Raw genomic sequence first — 14,012 nt, forward strand, 5'->3', positions numbered from 1 at the left:
ATGATCAAAAAAAATCGGCGTCAGCGATGGCTATGAAATGAAGATCGCTGTCATTTTATATGTAAATTTATATGGGAAATGTCACCTATCGTCATTTTCCAGCCAACTGGACGCCATTTTTTTCCATCATACGGTATGTGGTGGAGTACTCTATCTTTATAAAAAAATGTCAGAAGAGAAAAAATGGAACACCGAAAATACCTGCAAACAAACAGAGCTTTATAGAGCGCATTTATTATTATGGGAGCGTAAAAACAAGGACTACAGAAACTGTTACAAGAAAGCTGGTGCATTAGAGGAGATTTGTTTAACGAATGAAGAAAATACGAAATATTAATAGCTATACTACGAGAGAAATAAAAACAATAATAATTTTGGGGTTGCTTTTTGCAACATGGGATGGCGAGTCTGCTGCATGCTAGTAATATATCTTTAACTTCTTCCTGGTGGAAAGGTCATATGATTAAAACTGATTCGCATATATTGAACTTTGTTGTAGTTTTGTCCTCGCGGTATAGACACTTTATCTCAAATTTGAATTGTCTGAATTTCTCATTATTGTCGCGGGTGTGTCTTGTTTTTGTCTCAAAATCGTGTTCGCTTTCTGTCGCTTTGGTCTGGACCCGGCATCAGAGTATAATTTAAAAAAAAATTACTTGAGATACACTGGTATTTAATGCATTACTGTATTAAAACTGCAAATTGAAAAATAACATTTTTGTTAAAGATGGTAGGCAAAAAACGCTAATTTGGCAAAAAGGTCACGTTCGGTGCAAAAACGGCCTCTATAAATACGGCCAGTTAAAAAGCGGCTCGTTCTCGTCTCTTTATCTGGGCCGCAGTCACATAATTTCCGAGTGGGCGTTCCGGCCGCTTACGTCAGCCGCGCATTTTTCCGGATCGGGATTATCGTAAGTTTTTACTCCGGACTTTTTAATTCCGTATTTTATAAACACTCGAAACGGCTGCCAGTATCGCGATACGAGACAAAAACGAAACGCTTACTTTCTGCCAAATCCAGTCAAGTCGGTCTTAGACTGGATACAGTCGTTTGGGCGGTGGCTGGATCTTGGCTGATTAAAGGGATGATTCAACTGCTTAATTTGTACTAAGCAGAGGCGAATCTAGAGTTTATTTTTGGAAGATCCAAGTTGCGAAAAAATGGGAATATTTTTTTAATACTTTTTGAACAGCGGGGTCTTCGGACAGGCAATATTGAGATTGAACTTTGATTTTATTTTATTAAAATGATTGATTTAGTATGTTGACAATAGGCGATAATATCGCATGTTGCTGGTTGCGTATTGCCTATTGCTCCAGTATGCGACTTCGCTAAAGGAAGAGATTGAGTTGAGCCGAGCGTAATGTAACGCTTGTTTGCTGTTCAATACGAGCGTTTCGTTCGCAGTCGAAACGCGAAAATCTCGTTTCGAATGATCGGCTTGCTATGCTCCAGTATTTTTCAGTCTTTAAAAATGTCGGATCTAAGAATTGGGAGTGCTACGTTTATTCAAACTTTGTAGTTATTTATTATATTTTTTACACCTTATTAACAGAGGCATGTTTAACCACAATTAAAAGCCACTATATCTACTAGAAATATGAGTGAAATATGGAGGTGAAATAATAACAAACATAAGCTGAGATGAATGAAATATGGAGTTCGCCGAGCCTGTACTGCCTTGTAATGAAACAAAATCAAAATTCGCTAAAAACCGAGAGTTGTTTGACATTCGCTAAAAAAGCACCGTGGTTGTTCGCGAGCCGTTCGGTTCACCGATTATTTCCCGGCATTGACTAGCGACTGCTCGTGTTACAACACTCGGCTCAATTCAAGCTCCACCTTAAAAGTTCGAGAGAGAAAAGCTGCTTGACTATACAGGGTGCTACAAATTCGAGGTACGAGCATTGGTAACTCAGTAACCGTAATAGATACGAAGATGGTTAAATTGGGGCAAAGTTGCGCTTTGGGATGTTCACAAAGATGCCATCAAAAAAGTTTTTAAAATTTCAAGGATTGCTGAGTTTTTTGGAAAAAACGGATATTTTTGAAAATCAATTTTATTTTTTCCTGTCGTTAGTTTTTAGAAAATCAAAAAACTAATTGCACATTCTCATAGCTACTTTATTAGGGCTATCCGATAGTATTTTTAGATTTTCAAATCAGCTGATAGTTTGTAAGATACAGAGGCCAACTTATTTTTTTTAAATACGGACCTGCATTTTTTATTTCGGATTTTGAAAGGATCTCGCTCTCCTGAGTACAATGATATGCCACACTTAATATTTTTTTTTGTTTTGGAAATTTGAACACAATTTATTTAAACTAATTTCAAGTCCGGCTCTGTTTTTTTTTTAATATTTAAAAATATTCATCGTTACAATATTGATAAGCTTTCAAACTTAACAGTGACGTGGGTTGAATACGGAAAATCAAATGCAATAAAATAATAAAAAATAATATAAATAAAATGTAATATAAACAATCAAATCATTAAGGCGAGTTCATTTCGCTCTTAATGATTAAAAATTAGCCAAGACATGTATTGACATGAATCAAAAAACAAAATGCTCAGAAGTCATGGTTCTGACCGTAAAATTATATTTTAGGGTAATTTACAGACGAAATTATTGCACAGGGTGTTTTGTTTGGTTTGGTAAGTTAAGGTAACAAAACAACCCCTCGATTAACCCTGTATAATATGCCAAATATTAAAGTTTATAAAAACGAATCAAAATTGATATAATTATATACAGCTTGCTAAAAAATCATGAAAACAGGGCTAAAAATAACAAAAATATAACACTTTAAATTTGATCAAAAAAGCTAACTAAAGATGAAATGCTAATTAACTACGTAAGACAAGCAATTACATGGTATACGTTTTGGCAAGAAAAACTTACTTTTTGTTAAATCCGGATCCGCATGTTGAGCATAAGAAACTCTTCTCATCGCTGACCGGTTTCTTAGGCTTAATGTGTTCATTTTTCTCGTGATTTTTTTGATGAAACAACAAGTTATTTTTTCTAGCAAATGTTGCACTGCAGAATTTGCATGCGTAGGGTCTATAAAAGAGAACAGATTATTTTATAAGGATATAAGTTTGGAAAAATAATTATTTAATTTAGTTTTATTTCTTTATTCTACCAGATAAATAGAACATAAATTGTCGAGAAGTTTGAACTAATACTCACCGCTCTTGTGTATGTAGTCGTATATGGGCTTGTAGTGAGTGTTTTGGAAAGAATTTCAAACAAAGAGGGCACTTGTATTTTGGAACAGGTTTACTTTTCACTGTTACACCTTAAAATATTTACAATGTTATAACTCAAAATTATTTATTTGCAAATGTAATAATACGTCTTCAAAAGACATCTAAGTTAAAGGAGGCTAAACTATTTACATTTTGTCCCGATCACACATCGTTTTCAACAAAAATCGATGATGAAAAATTTCGGTGGATTGTGTTAGATCTGGTGTTTGTACTATCAATCTATCAATAGTTAAAATGACGCCGGGGGGGGGGCATTACTTGACTTCAAAGAAAGTAATTTCGTAAAAGTGAAATCAATACATCTCAAATCTCTATCAAAATGCATTCGGAAGTATAAGTTCAAAGAGCTATAAATAATATTGAACGAAAAACAAATTTGTGCAATAGGGAGGGTGGTAACCCTTTCGAACATGTAGAGCATTACAAACTAGTATGTAGAAGTTGATTTATTTATAATAACTACGATTAATATTATACATATTGTTAGATCGCACACTAAGATTTCAAATTCGGAATAAAAAAGTTAAAAATAATATCTTTAAATTGCCGATCCGGATATTATTTATTTGAATCTTCCAATTGGCTCGATTTTCCTTATTCAATGTTAATTAGCGCTGATCAATATTGTTGCGATGAATATAATCAGATTAAATAATTAAAAAAAAAAAGTCGGTACCCAAAACAAAAAAAAAGTATAACGTATGGTATATCATTGTACTCAGGAGTCTGAGTTTTTTCAATACCTGAAATAAAATATGCAGCTCCGTATTTAAAAAAAATAAGTTGGCTTTTGTATCTCTCAAATTATGAGCTAATTTGAAAATATAAAAATACTATCAGATAGTCCTAATAAAGTGGCTATGAGAATGTGCAATTAGTTTTTTGATATTCTAAAAAGTAACGACAGGTAAAAATTAAACTGATTTTCAAAAAAATCTGTTTTTTCCAAAAAACTCAGCAATCCTTGAATTTTTTAAACTTTTTTGATGGCATCTTGGTGAACATCCCAAAGCGCAACTTAACCATGTTCGTATCTATTCCGGTTACCGAAATACCAATGCTCGTACCTCGAATTTGTAGCACCCTGTATAAAAGAAGTGTTAAATTATGTGTGATTGTACACAAACGAAGTTTTATGAATGGGTTGTTGTATTTCTCCTTTATTTAGATGTCTTTCGTGTATCCTTAATAGTAAATATTCATTTAAACTTCTCATACCTGATGTGTCTGCAGAGTATTCTAGGAACGGTTCATCATGTAGCGCCACATGAAAGAGTAATTCCGAAGTCGAATTAGATGTGAAAGGACATTTCTCACATTTGTAAAGATCTTCTTCTGGGGTTTCTGCGAACTTACACGATTTGGTTCGTAAATGATTTGTTAATTCTTGAGTAACCGTAAATTTAGTCCCACAATGCGGACACCTTCAAAAACATTAACATTGAATTGAAAATTAATATTTGTACGACAATTCTGTGTTCTAACTTACCTTATTTTATGTTCGGGATGTTGGTCTTTTAAATGTTCTTTTAATAGTAAGAAATTTGAAAAATATTCGTCACAATATTCGCATTTTCTTCTTAAGCTTTTACCTTTTAGTTTTCTCTTTTCCAAAGTAGCATATCTGTAATATTTTTTGTCGTTACTGGTAGCCAGATATATGGAGGAAAAGAGGTAGTGAGAATGAGCATGGATATGTACAGATTTTCAAATTATTTTTTGAAAAGAATTCGCCAGTTTCGCGAGTTTTTCGCCAATTCCCAAAATAAACACCCAAATTAATTTTTTTTGGTTTCTGAAACGAAATGAAAAAGCAAAAACAAAGAAAATTGATAATTTAAATAATCCGTCTTGCCACCTCTAGCCTTTATTCAAGCTTCAATCCGCGCTGGCATGCTTCTTGCATTATGTTTTCGTATTCTGCTAATGCTGCATCAGTAAGGTGTGCGAGATTTTTTGGATTGTTTCAACGAGCTTTAACCCTTCTTTTGAGCTGGTCCCACAAGTGTTCGGTAGGGTTTAGATCTGGTGAATATGCAGGACAGTCCAAAAATATGACACCTTCCGTTTCAAGACATTTTCTAGCCACTCTGCTGGTACGGGGAGGTGTATTATCGCGCGTTAAGTTAAAATTATCCCCAATTGCAGCTCTCCAAAGCCTAACGATTTGTTCTAGCACTAAATCAACATACCTCCGACCCGTTGAAGTTTTTTGGAGTGGAACAATGGTGTTTTTCCAGTATAATACCTCCTAGAATATTACTGTTCCTTCCTTTATACCTTGGTTCCTACAGATTTGGCAGCCTGGAGTCTTGCTAGTCTTCCCGGAGCTCTATAAATCCGAATTCGATGGTCATCTGATCTTAGGCCAATTCTGGTCTCATGCAAAAAGAGAACATTTTGCCAATTCTCAATTGTCCAGTTTTGATGTTGAAAGCCCCAATTTAGCAGGTCAATTTTATTTTGACGAGATAACTGTGGCTCTCCCCTACTGCACAACCCTCGAGCACGAAACCTTTTTCTTATGGTTTCAACTGAAATGTTCACACCTGTAGCTGCTAGAAGTTGTCTTTGTACCTCTGGAGGAGAAACATTGGAATTTCTTCTAGTAATTTGGCACACAAAGCGGTCTTGTTATACAGTTGTGACTCTTTGAGGACTTAGTATCTGGGCCTGTTCTTGAGAGTCCCTAGTTCCAAGAACCTTGGATATGTTTCGATACAACACCCTGGGCAACGCCTACTATCTCTGCTACGTCTCTTTGGGGCATTCCTTGTTCAATGAGAGCAATAATTCTTTCCCTCTGTACATATGTTAATCTAACATAAGGTGTTTTTTAATTTTTTTTTGGATCGAATGAAAATTACCGTGATTTTACTATACTGACTATCGTGATTTTACTACTGAACACAAAATTCACAAGAAAATAAATCGCAGCAATCGTTTATTCTTTATTATCATGTTTATTTACAACAAAAAGCCTTATTTTAAAATTGTATACCAATTTTTTCCTTGCAAAATGTTTAGTCAGAAATAAAAAGTGATTCCATATAATTTTGGTTGTGTGTATATATACACATACACTTTAGGCGGTACGAAGTTAATGGGGTCAGTTAATAAGAAATAAAATAAAAGTACAGTAAGTAAAGTTACATTTTAACTTCTTGTTGTAGTTTATGTGAAAATGGATTTCACCAAGCCTCTTCTTGTCTTTCCAAGTCTTCTCAATAACTATATCAAAAAACACGGAAAATTAGAACACAAGCCAAATTATTCTCGAAGTAGGTTGAATTTCGGAATAACCCAATACGACAAAAGATAAAATTAAACTCTAGAACAGATTAAAAGTTATCAGTTGTTATTACTGATTGATCTGCTCTGTAGACCTAAGCCAGACTATTGCGTCTACCATGGCATAAGAACATTTTTAGATGCGCACTGATCAAAGCTCATTATCTCTACCTCTATATCCCTGCTTGAACTTTTTCTGATTACTCGATAAACATTACCTATGTGCTGAAGTCATCCGATGCTTCCTGGCTTCTAATTTGTTTTTAAACTTCAAATTGCATACTGTACAGAAAAAATAGTCTTCTTTGTGTTTAAGTTTTTTATGTCTTTGTATAGAAACAGCACTGTAAAATACCTTGACGCAGTGCTCGCACTGATAACTTTCCTTATTAAATACATTGACGTTCGTCGCATTATGTCCAACATTTCTACAGTGATTTAATAATTGAATATTGAGAGTGAATTTCTTGTTACAACTTAGACAGGAAAGTTCATTAATTTTTTTGATGGTGATCGGCACTGATCGATTAATCACCGATACTACTTCTAGATGTTCGGGTGAACTTAAGTGAATAAACATACTGTCGGAATCTTCGCAACGTTGTTTACAAAATGCACATAAGAAATAACCTGGGTAAGATTGATTTTTGGTTTTGTGCAAGTTAGATTGCCAATGTTCTAAGAATTGTTCCTGATTGTTACAGTAAAATTTACAGACGTGGCACTGAAATGGACTTTCCAGAATAATGCTATGTATATTCTCTAAAACCATAGTTTTAGCAGCTCCAGTCGAAATATCTCCTTTTCGACAATGATAATGAGATATCAAATGTTTGCCCATAAGGTATTTATTGACTTTTGATTGGCATACCTTACATATTTCAAAAATCTTTCTGCGCTTTCTTTTCTTTTCATAGTTCGTTGGTTCTTTGACCTAATTAATGATTATTAATTAATATAACATATATGTTGGCTTTGTATATTAAAATCCGTCATTCCCTGAAATTCCTAGTCGTTTTATGTATTGCCGGCAAAATACCTACAAGTGGTTTGACTGTGGATCCCAAACATTCCCTGAAATGACGGAATTAACTGAATAACTTCAGTTACCTTGTTTGCTGGTCTAAACTAATGAATGTATTTATTGTTCCACATCAATTGAGTGTATTTTATGTAGAAATAGATATGTCTATATGGTTTAAACTAATTTTACAGGAAAATAGATGACCATTATTTAAATGAAGACAAAAAAGCCTTAGAACCGGGTATTGAGGTCAAAATAAAAAAAAATTATTAATTTATTAATTAGTAAGTAAAAATAGTTAATTCTATAAGTTTTCAAGCATAACCTCAAATTACTGGAATGTACCCTGCAGGTATGAGTAACTGTAGTTAATAAGTAGTCTGGTCTTGGTCTTGCAGGGTTCAATCTTGGTCTTGCGCAAGTCCCTTCCAAGTCTAAGTCCCTTCCAAGCCTTGCATTTTTTTATTAGATTTTTACTAGGTGCACTTTCTACATAGAAAATGTTTATATAAATAGTATTTTTGGTAATTTAATGCTTTAAAACTTAAAGGGAAGAAATTGTTAGAATATTTCAGACAACATTTTTACCAATTGAAGAGTTCACTGTTTGTTGGCAATACGCAAATGAACTAGGCATTTCAGGCAATGGTAAATTTCACTGTTTGATGCCGACATATACATTTTAAAGAATATTAGGTATATATTCCAATACCTTATTTTCAGCTACTGGTGGCTTAACCGATTCAGATTCTAATTTAATACGTTTTCTTCTTATTGCTGCACCATCATCAAATTCGCCTTCTGGTCGAGTTCTTTTAAAATGAAGATCCGATTTCAAATGACGCTCGTAGACAATTTTCGATGCTAGCCTACGATTACAAGTACTACACCAATATTGTACCGTTCCTAAAAGAAAAGAAAATTTAATAAAAAATAATTTTATTGTATTAAAAATATTATACCATTGGACTTCCTAAATGGAGACCCATCTGATTCTTTGAAGTCTAATATTGGGGACGTAGATAACCAGTTATCGTTTTTGTTCAGCTGTAATTTCGTCTTGTTTGATTTGATATCAATATTATCAGAAGAGTCGTCAGATGGTTTCCATTTTCCTTTAGTATGGTGTTCTGGAGGTTTTAAAGGGTTGACAGAAACAACTGTTTCTTTTTTATCTTTTGGTTTGACAACGGAGACTTTTTCTTTTGGTGTTTCTGCAAATAATTATTAGATAAACTAAAATACTTTATTGCAAATTTCCAGAAATATCGTCACTGAAACAAAAATCTTTAAAAATGAAAAGCTTTTATGTGAGAAACTATTGGTTTAGAAACGATGTACACATATTTCTTAACACTTATTGTCCCAAATATTCCACACCAGAGGTTTTTTGTATAAAACATATCTATGTTTAGAAAACAATTATCTTTTAATTCTTAATTCTAATTATCTACTAAGACATATCATTGTTACTGCTGTTTCAATGGGCACCTACCCCAGGCAGAAATTTAAGCTATCAAAAGATGCGTATAATTTATCTTAGATAGGAACTATCGGAAACAGGAAATAGCCATCTTATCCGATAGTCAAGCAGCACTAAAAGCGATCAACTCAGTAAGCATCAATTCGCAATTGGTCAAAGAATGCTTAGAGAAGCTGAACAAATTAGGCAAAGAAAATATTCCAAAAAAAATTCCAAAGTCCTCCTATTCTGGGTGCCCGGCCACCAAGGGATAGAAGGCAATGAAAAAGCAAACGATCTAGCTAGAAAAGGAGCGAACACCCCCACTAACTGGGCCAGAACCTTTCCAAGCGAAAGCCAGCTTAAAGCGGAACTCAAGAACCTGCAGGACTCCGTCCGTAACCATCCGTAACCTGGAATGGAAATCCTTCAACGGTCTAAGACACCCGAAAAAAGTTTCTCAGAACTTACGATCGAGAAAAATCAAAGATTTTCCTTGATTTAAGTAAGAATAATGTTCGGGTTGTCACAGGTTTCTAACAGGACACTGTCTCCTCAACGAACACCTCACTAGATTAAAGCTGAGAAACAACGGTGAATGCAGATTCTACGGGGAAAGTAGGGAAACACCAGAACACCTTGGTACTGAGTGCGCCGAGACGACAACAGTTCGTGCCATAAACTTTGGTACGACTGGTGTCGCAGATGGAGGCCCTGTGGAGCCGTCTCAGATACCGGCTTTTGTCAAAGTCCTATGACTGTATGATGAGTTATGACGTGTTATAACTGATTACCCATTATAATTCAAGAAAGGGAAATTTTTTCAAGCATAATCAGCAGATGATTATAATTTATTTGCAGTTTTTTTCAGTTTTAATGATCTGCTGGTGATGCTAACATGATTAGCGAAACGCGCATCCAGTGCAAACATAAAAAAGGGTAAGCACTAACTAAATATTTAAAGGTTATAACTGTTGTTAATAAATAAATTGTTCTGGTGTATTGTGGCGAATTAGTGTTTAATTTTGCTGTTGTAACAGCAAAGGTTCCAACCACCGACTGTAATCTATAAATTATCATTTATTATCATGGGTTGGGGTACCAAAACCCTTGTCGTTGATCAGTAAATAATGAGAGCGCTTAACTGGGGCCGTCTTCAGAGAAGCTTTTTAAAAATTGTTATTGCTATATAATTTTTTGAAAAAAATTCTCTGAAAACGGCATAAATAGCTCCACAAATTAGGAAATCTCATTGTCTTATTCTCGTCTTCATTTCCTTCTGACCATGAGAGTCAAGCATTTTCATCACCGTTTATTGAGAAGATAAACGATCATCACCATATCACACTGAGAATAGAGACATTTCAAATTCTTCCCCGTCGACATGTGGTCCCTGTGCTCTTTAGAACCAGCCGCCATTGACAATTTGATATTTTAAGTTTATAGTTTATAGTTTCAGTAACAATAACCTTATAAATTTGTAAAAATTAAATCGACCTTAACCTTTAGCCATTATTTAAAGTAAATATTGTTATTGAATATTTTACCTGTAATATTAACTGAGGAATTTTCGATCTCTGACATGGATTTTGGTTTCCATTTTCCTAAAAAAATGAAAACATTATACAGTATGTCCCCGGATTGTCTTTACAAGAGGAAACACTTTTTTATTATTGGCATTTTGAGAAAAAAAATATTCATCATAAAAATTTTTGCTTGTCCTAAAATGGTTAATCCCGTTTATACTTTTTAAGTTTTCATACCGTTTGAAAGAAAATTAGAAAAAAAACGTGGGATTATGGTTGAATTCCTAAAAATAAAAAGGTGTTTCTATGGTAATATAATTTAGATTTCATTCTTTGATAAATGCTTATAAAAAGGATAAATGGCTATTATTAATTTTGATTAACATCATATTTTTTGCTGTTGTTAAAGTATCACATTTTATTTGAATAATTATATTACCATGGCTTTTGATTTTTAGGACTTTGAAAAAATTCTACCTTTATTTCATGTTCTTTTCTAATTTCCCCTAGAATTTTTAGAATTTAGAATGAGTGGGAGGGGGGTTAATCACTTCGACCTTACAGATCCATTGTGTCCCCCTTTCTTGAATCATAACTCATCATACAGTCCCAGGGCTTTGACAAAAGCCAGTATCTGGGACGGTTTTATAGAGGGTAGTTCTCCATCTCCAATATCAGTCGTACCAAAATTCATGGCACGAATGGTTGTCGTTTCGGCGCACTCAGTGATGAGGTGTACTGGTGTTTCCCCATCTTCCCCACAGAATCTGCATTCGCCGTTTCTTCTTAGTTTCAATCTACTGAGGTGTTCATTGAGGAGACAGTGCCCTGTTAAAAACCCCGTGACAATCCGAAGATTGTTCTTACTCAGACCCAGGAAGGTCTGTGATTTTTCTTGATCATAAGCCCTCAGAAACTTCTTCGAGTGTCTTAGACCATTGCAAGATTTCCATTCCAGGTTGCGGATGGAATCTTCCAAGTTCTTTAGTTCCGCCTTGAGTTGGTTACCACTTGGAAAGCAGAACGGTTCTGGTCCAGTTAGTGGAGTGTTCGCTCCTTTCCTAGCTAGATTATTTGCTTTTTCATTGCCTTCTATCCCTTGGTGAGCAGGCACCCAGTGTAGGAGGACTTTGTTTTCTTTGCCTAATTTATTCAGCTTCTCTATGCATTCTTTGACCAATTTCGAATTGATTGATACTGAGTTGATCGCCTTTAACGCTGCTTTAATATATATTATAATTTCCCCTAAAACGGTATGGAAATTTGGAAAAGTATAAACGGGATTAACCATTTTAGAACAAGCGAAAATTTTTATGAAGAATGTAGAATGTTTAGTAGGGGAGTTAATCACCGCGACTTTACAGATCTATGGTGTCCCATATATACCCTTCATACAGTCTCAGTTCATATGGCCCTTCATATAGCCTTAGGGCTTTACAAAAGCCAGTATCTGAAACGGCTCCACAGAGGCCAGCTCTCCATCCTCGACATCAGCCGTACTAAAGTTCATGGAACGAACGGTCGTCATCTCAGTGATAAGGTGTTCTGGTGTTTCACCATTTCCCCACAGAATCTGCATTCGCTGTTGTTTCTCAGCTTCAGCCTACGTTAAGGAGGCAGTGTCCTGTTAGAAACACCGTGACAATCCCAAGATTGTTTTTACTTAAATCAAAGAAAATGTTTGATTTCTCTCGTTCGCAAGTCCTGAAGAATTTTATTTAGTGTCTTAGACCGTTGGAGGACCCTCCCATTCCAGGTTACGGATGGAGTCTTTCAGGATGGAGGTTATTCAGTTCCGCTTTCAGTTGGTTCCCGCTTGGAATGAAGAATGTATTTTTCTCGTAATGTCAATAATATTTTTTTTCCTCTTGTAAAGGCAGTCCGGGGATATAAATTACCAAAATTACTTTTACCTTTTGTGTGATATGGAGGAGGAACTGTGCTATCCTCAGACTTAGGTTTCCATTTTACTAAAAGGAACAATATCAACAATAAGGCAAAATTAATACATATTCAATATTTAGTTGTTCATACCTTTCGTATCTGTTGGTGAAGCTATTTCCATTTCTTCTGAACTTGGTTTCCATTTTCCTAAAAAAATATTGGATGGTATAATATAAAGTAGGTGGGTCAAAATCATCAAGGTGGAAAATTTCAAATTTGATTTTGTAATAAAAAATGTCATAAACTAGAATTATGTAAATTAGCTGAAATTGTCGATAAACTTGTGTAGATTTGTTACTGCAATAGTGCAAGCACAGAATAATATACTTTTTTTGAAATATGGTTTTTAAGGAGAGTGAATAGGAGAATCAGTCATTTCGTGAACGTTTTTATAAAATTCATGAAATGTCAAAAAAAATATAAATAGTTTTTATTTTCATTATACAGTGACACACCTAAAAGTTTATTAAAATCAAATTAAACAAAACGTGTAATATAGTAATAGTAAAACGGTAAAAAGAAAAATACGTCTACATTTGAGATAAGTTACTATTTTTAAGTATACAATTTTAGTTTTGTTAAAATACCAAATGAATTCCTTAATAAAATTTACTTTACATACACAGAATTAAGTTTTATTAATGAATTATAATCTTTTATTAGGAATATATTAAAAAATGATCTAAGTTTTCCTTAATTTAGTAGTGTTCCCGAAAATAATCACGTGTTTTCGGAATGACGTAGCTATTTCCTGAACGACGGTAATAGTATTACAATGAAAGCAAATATGGTATAAATCGATGCATGGAAGTATAAAAGGGATATTTGAAATAATGAATCATCAATGTAATTTATTTAGTTATTTATTTTTGATATTATTGGTATTTCTAGTAACAAATTGTATTTGTAGTAACAAAAACATTAGAATTTTTCAAAAATATCAACATCCTTATCGTAGTAATAATACTCTTGGTTATGCTCTACCTTCATTCGTGGCTTTGGAATAATAGTTATTATTTGGTCAAAGGTAATATAAGACACATCATTTTTTCGTAGTTTAAACTTTCTGCTACTGTTACGCACAGATCTCAAGAAAGTTACTAGGATTTCCCCATCATCATTATCAACACCTGTCTGACAAGTGGCAACATATCTGTAAATAAGTTTCTTATTTTGAGTAGGTACTTTAATTAATAGAAATGTCCCAGATGATATTAAATTTGGATGTGAGTTTCCTTTGTCTTGCCCGTAAGATGTACCAGCTTGAACATTGTTGCATGCATCTCTTTCAGTCTGCTGAAGAGCTGAAATAGTCATTAAATCGTCTTCATTGGATGAAGATGAATCATAAATAGATTTATAAATGTTATATCTCTTCTTGACTTTCAAAAGGTCTCCTAAATCATCTACATCTATGGGATCTTCTATAAGTTCAGAAGATAATATCGACGATATACAAGCGGTCTTGGTTTGAACTGAGGTCGCATTTA

The 14,012-nt window shown here is 34.1% G+C and overlaps 1 protein-coding gene across 1 annotated transcript in view; it reads right to left on the reverse strand.

Annotated features, from left to right (window-relative positions):
• LOC115884621 overlaps positions 1–14,012 on the reverse strand; it is a 134,193-nt gene that overhangs the window by 44,748 nt on the left and 75,433 nt on the right. The window contains exons 9-18 of the mRNA XM_030903259.1: positions 12,613–12,669; positions 12,492–12,548; positions 10,600–10,656; positions 8,553–8,804; positions 8,303–8,496; positions 6,785–7,500; positions 4,765–4,899; positions 4,494–4,699; positions 3,196–3,304; positions 2,905–3,066 (exon numbers count right to left, since the gene is read on the reverse strand). Of these exons, the coding sequence (XP_030759119.1) occupies positions 2,905–3,066; positions 3,196–3,304; positions 4,494–4,699; positions 4,765–4,899; positions 6,785–7,500; positions 8,303–8,496; positions 8,553–8,804; positions 10,600–10,656; positions 12,492–12,548; positions 12,613–12,669 (1,945 nt within the window). The remainder of the gene's footprint in view (positions 1–2,904; positions 3,067–3,195; positions 3,305–4,493; positions 4,700–4,764; positions 4,900–6,784; positions 7,501–8,302; positions 8,497–8,552; positions 8,805–10,599; positions 10,657–12,491; positions 12,549–12,612; positions 12,670–14,012) is intronic.

This window comes from Sitophilus oryzae, unplaced genomic scaffold (genome assembly GCF_002938485.1).
Source record: "Sitophilus oryzae breed Bouriz unplaced genomic scaffold, Soryzae_2.0 scaffold_306_pilon_pilon, whole genome shotgun sequence".
Classification (NCBI taxonomy): domain Eukaryota; kingdom Metazoa; phylum Arthropoda; class Insecta; order Coleoptera; family Curculionidae; genus Sitophilus; species Sitophilus oryzae.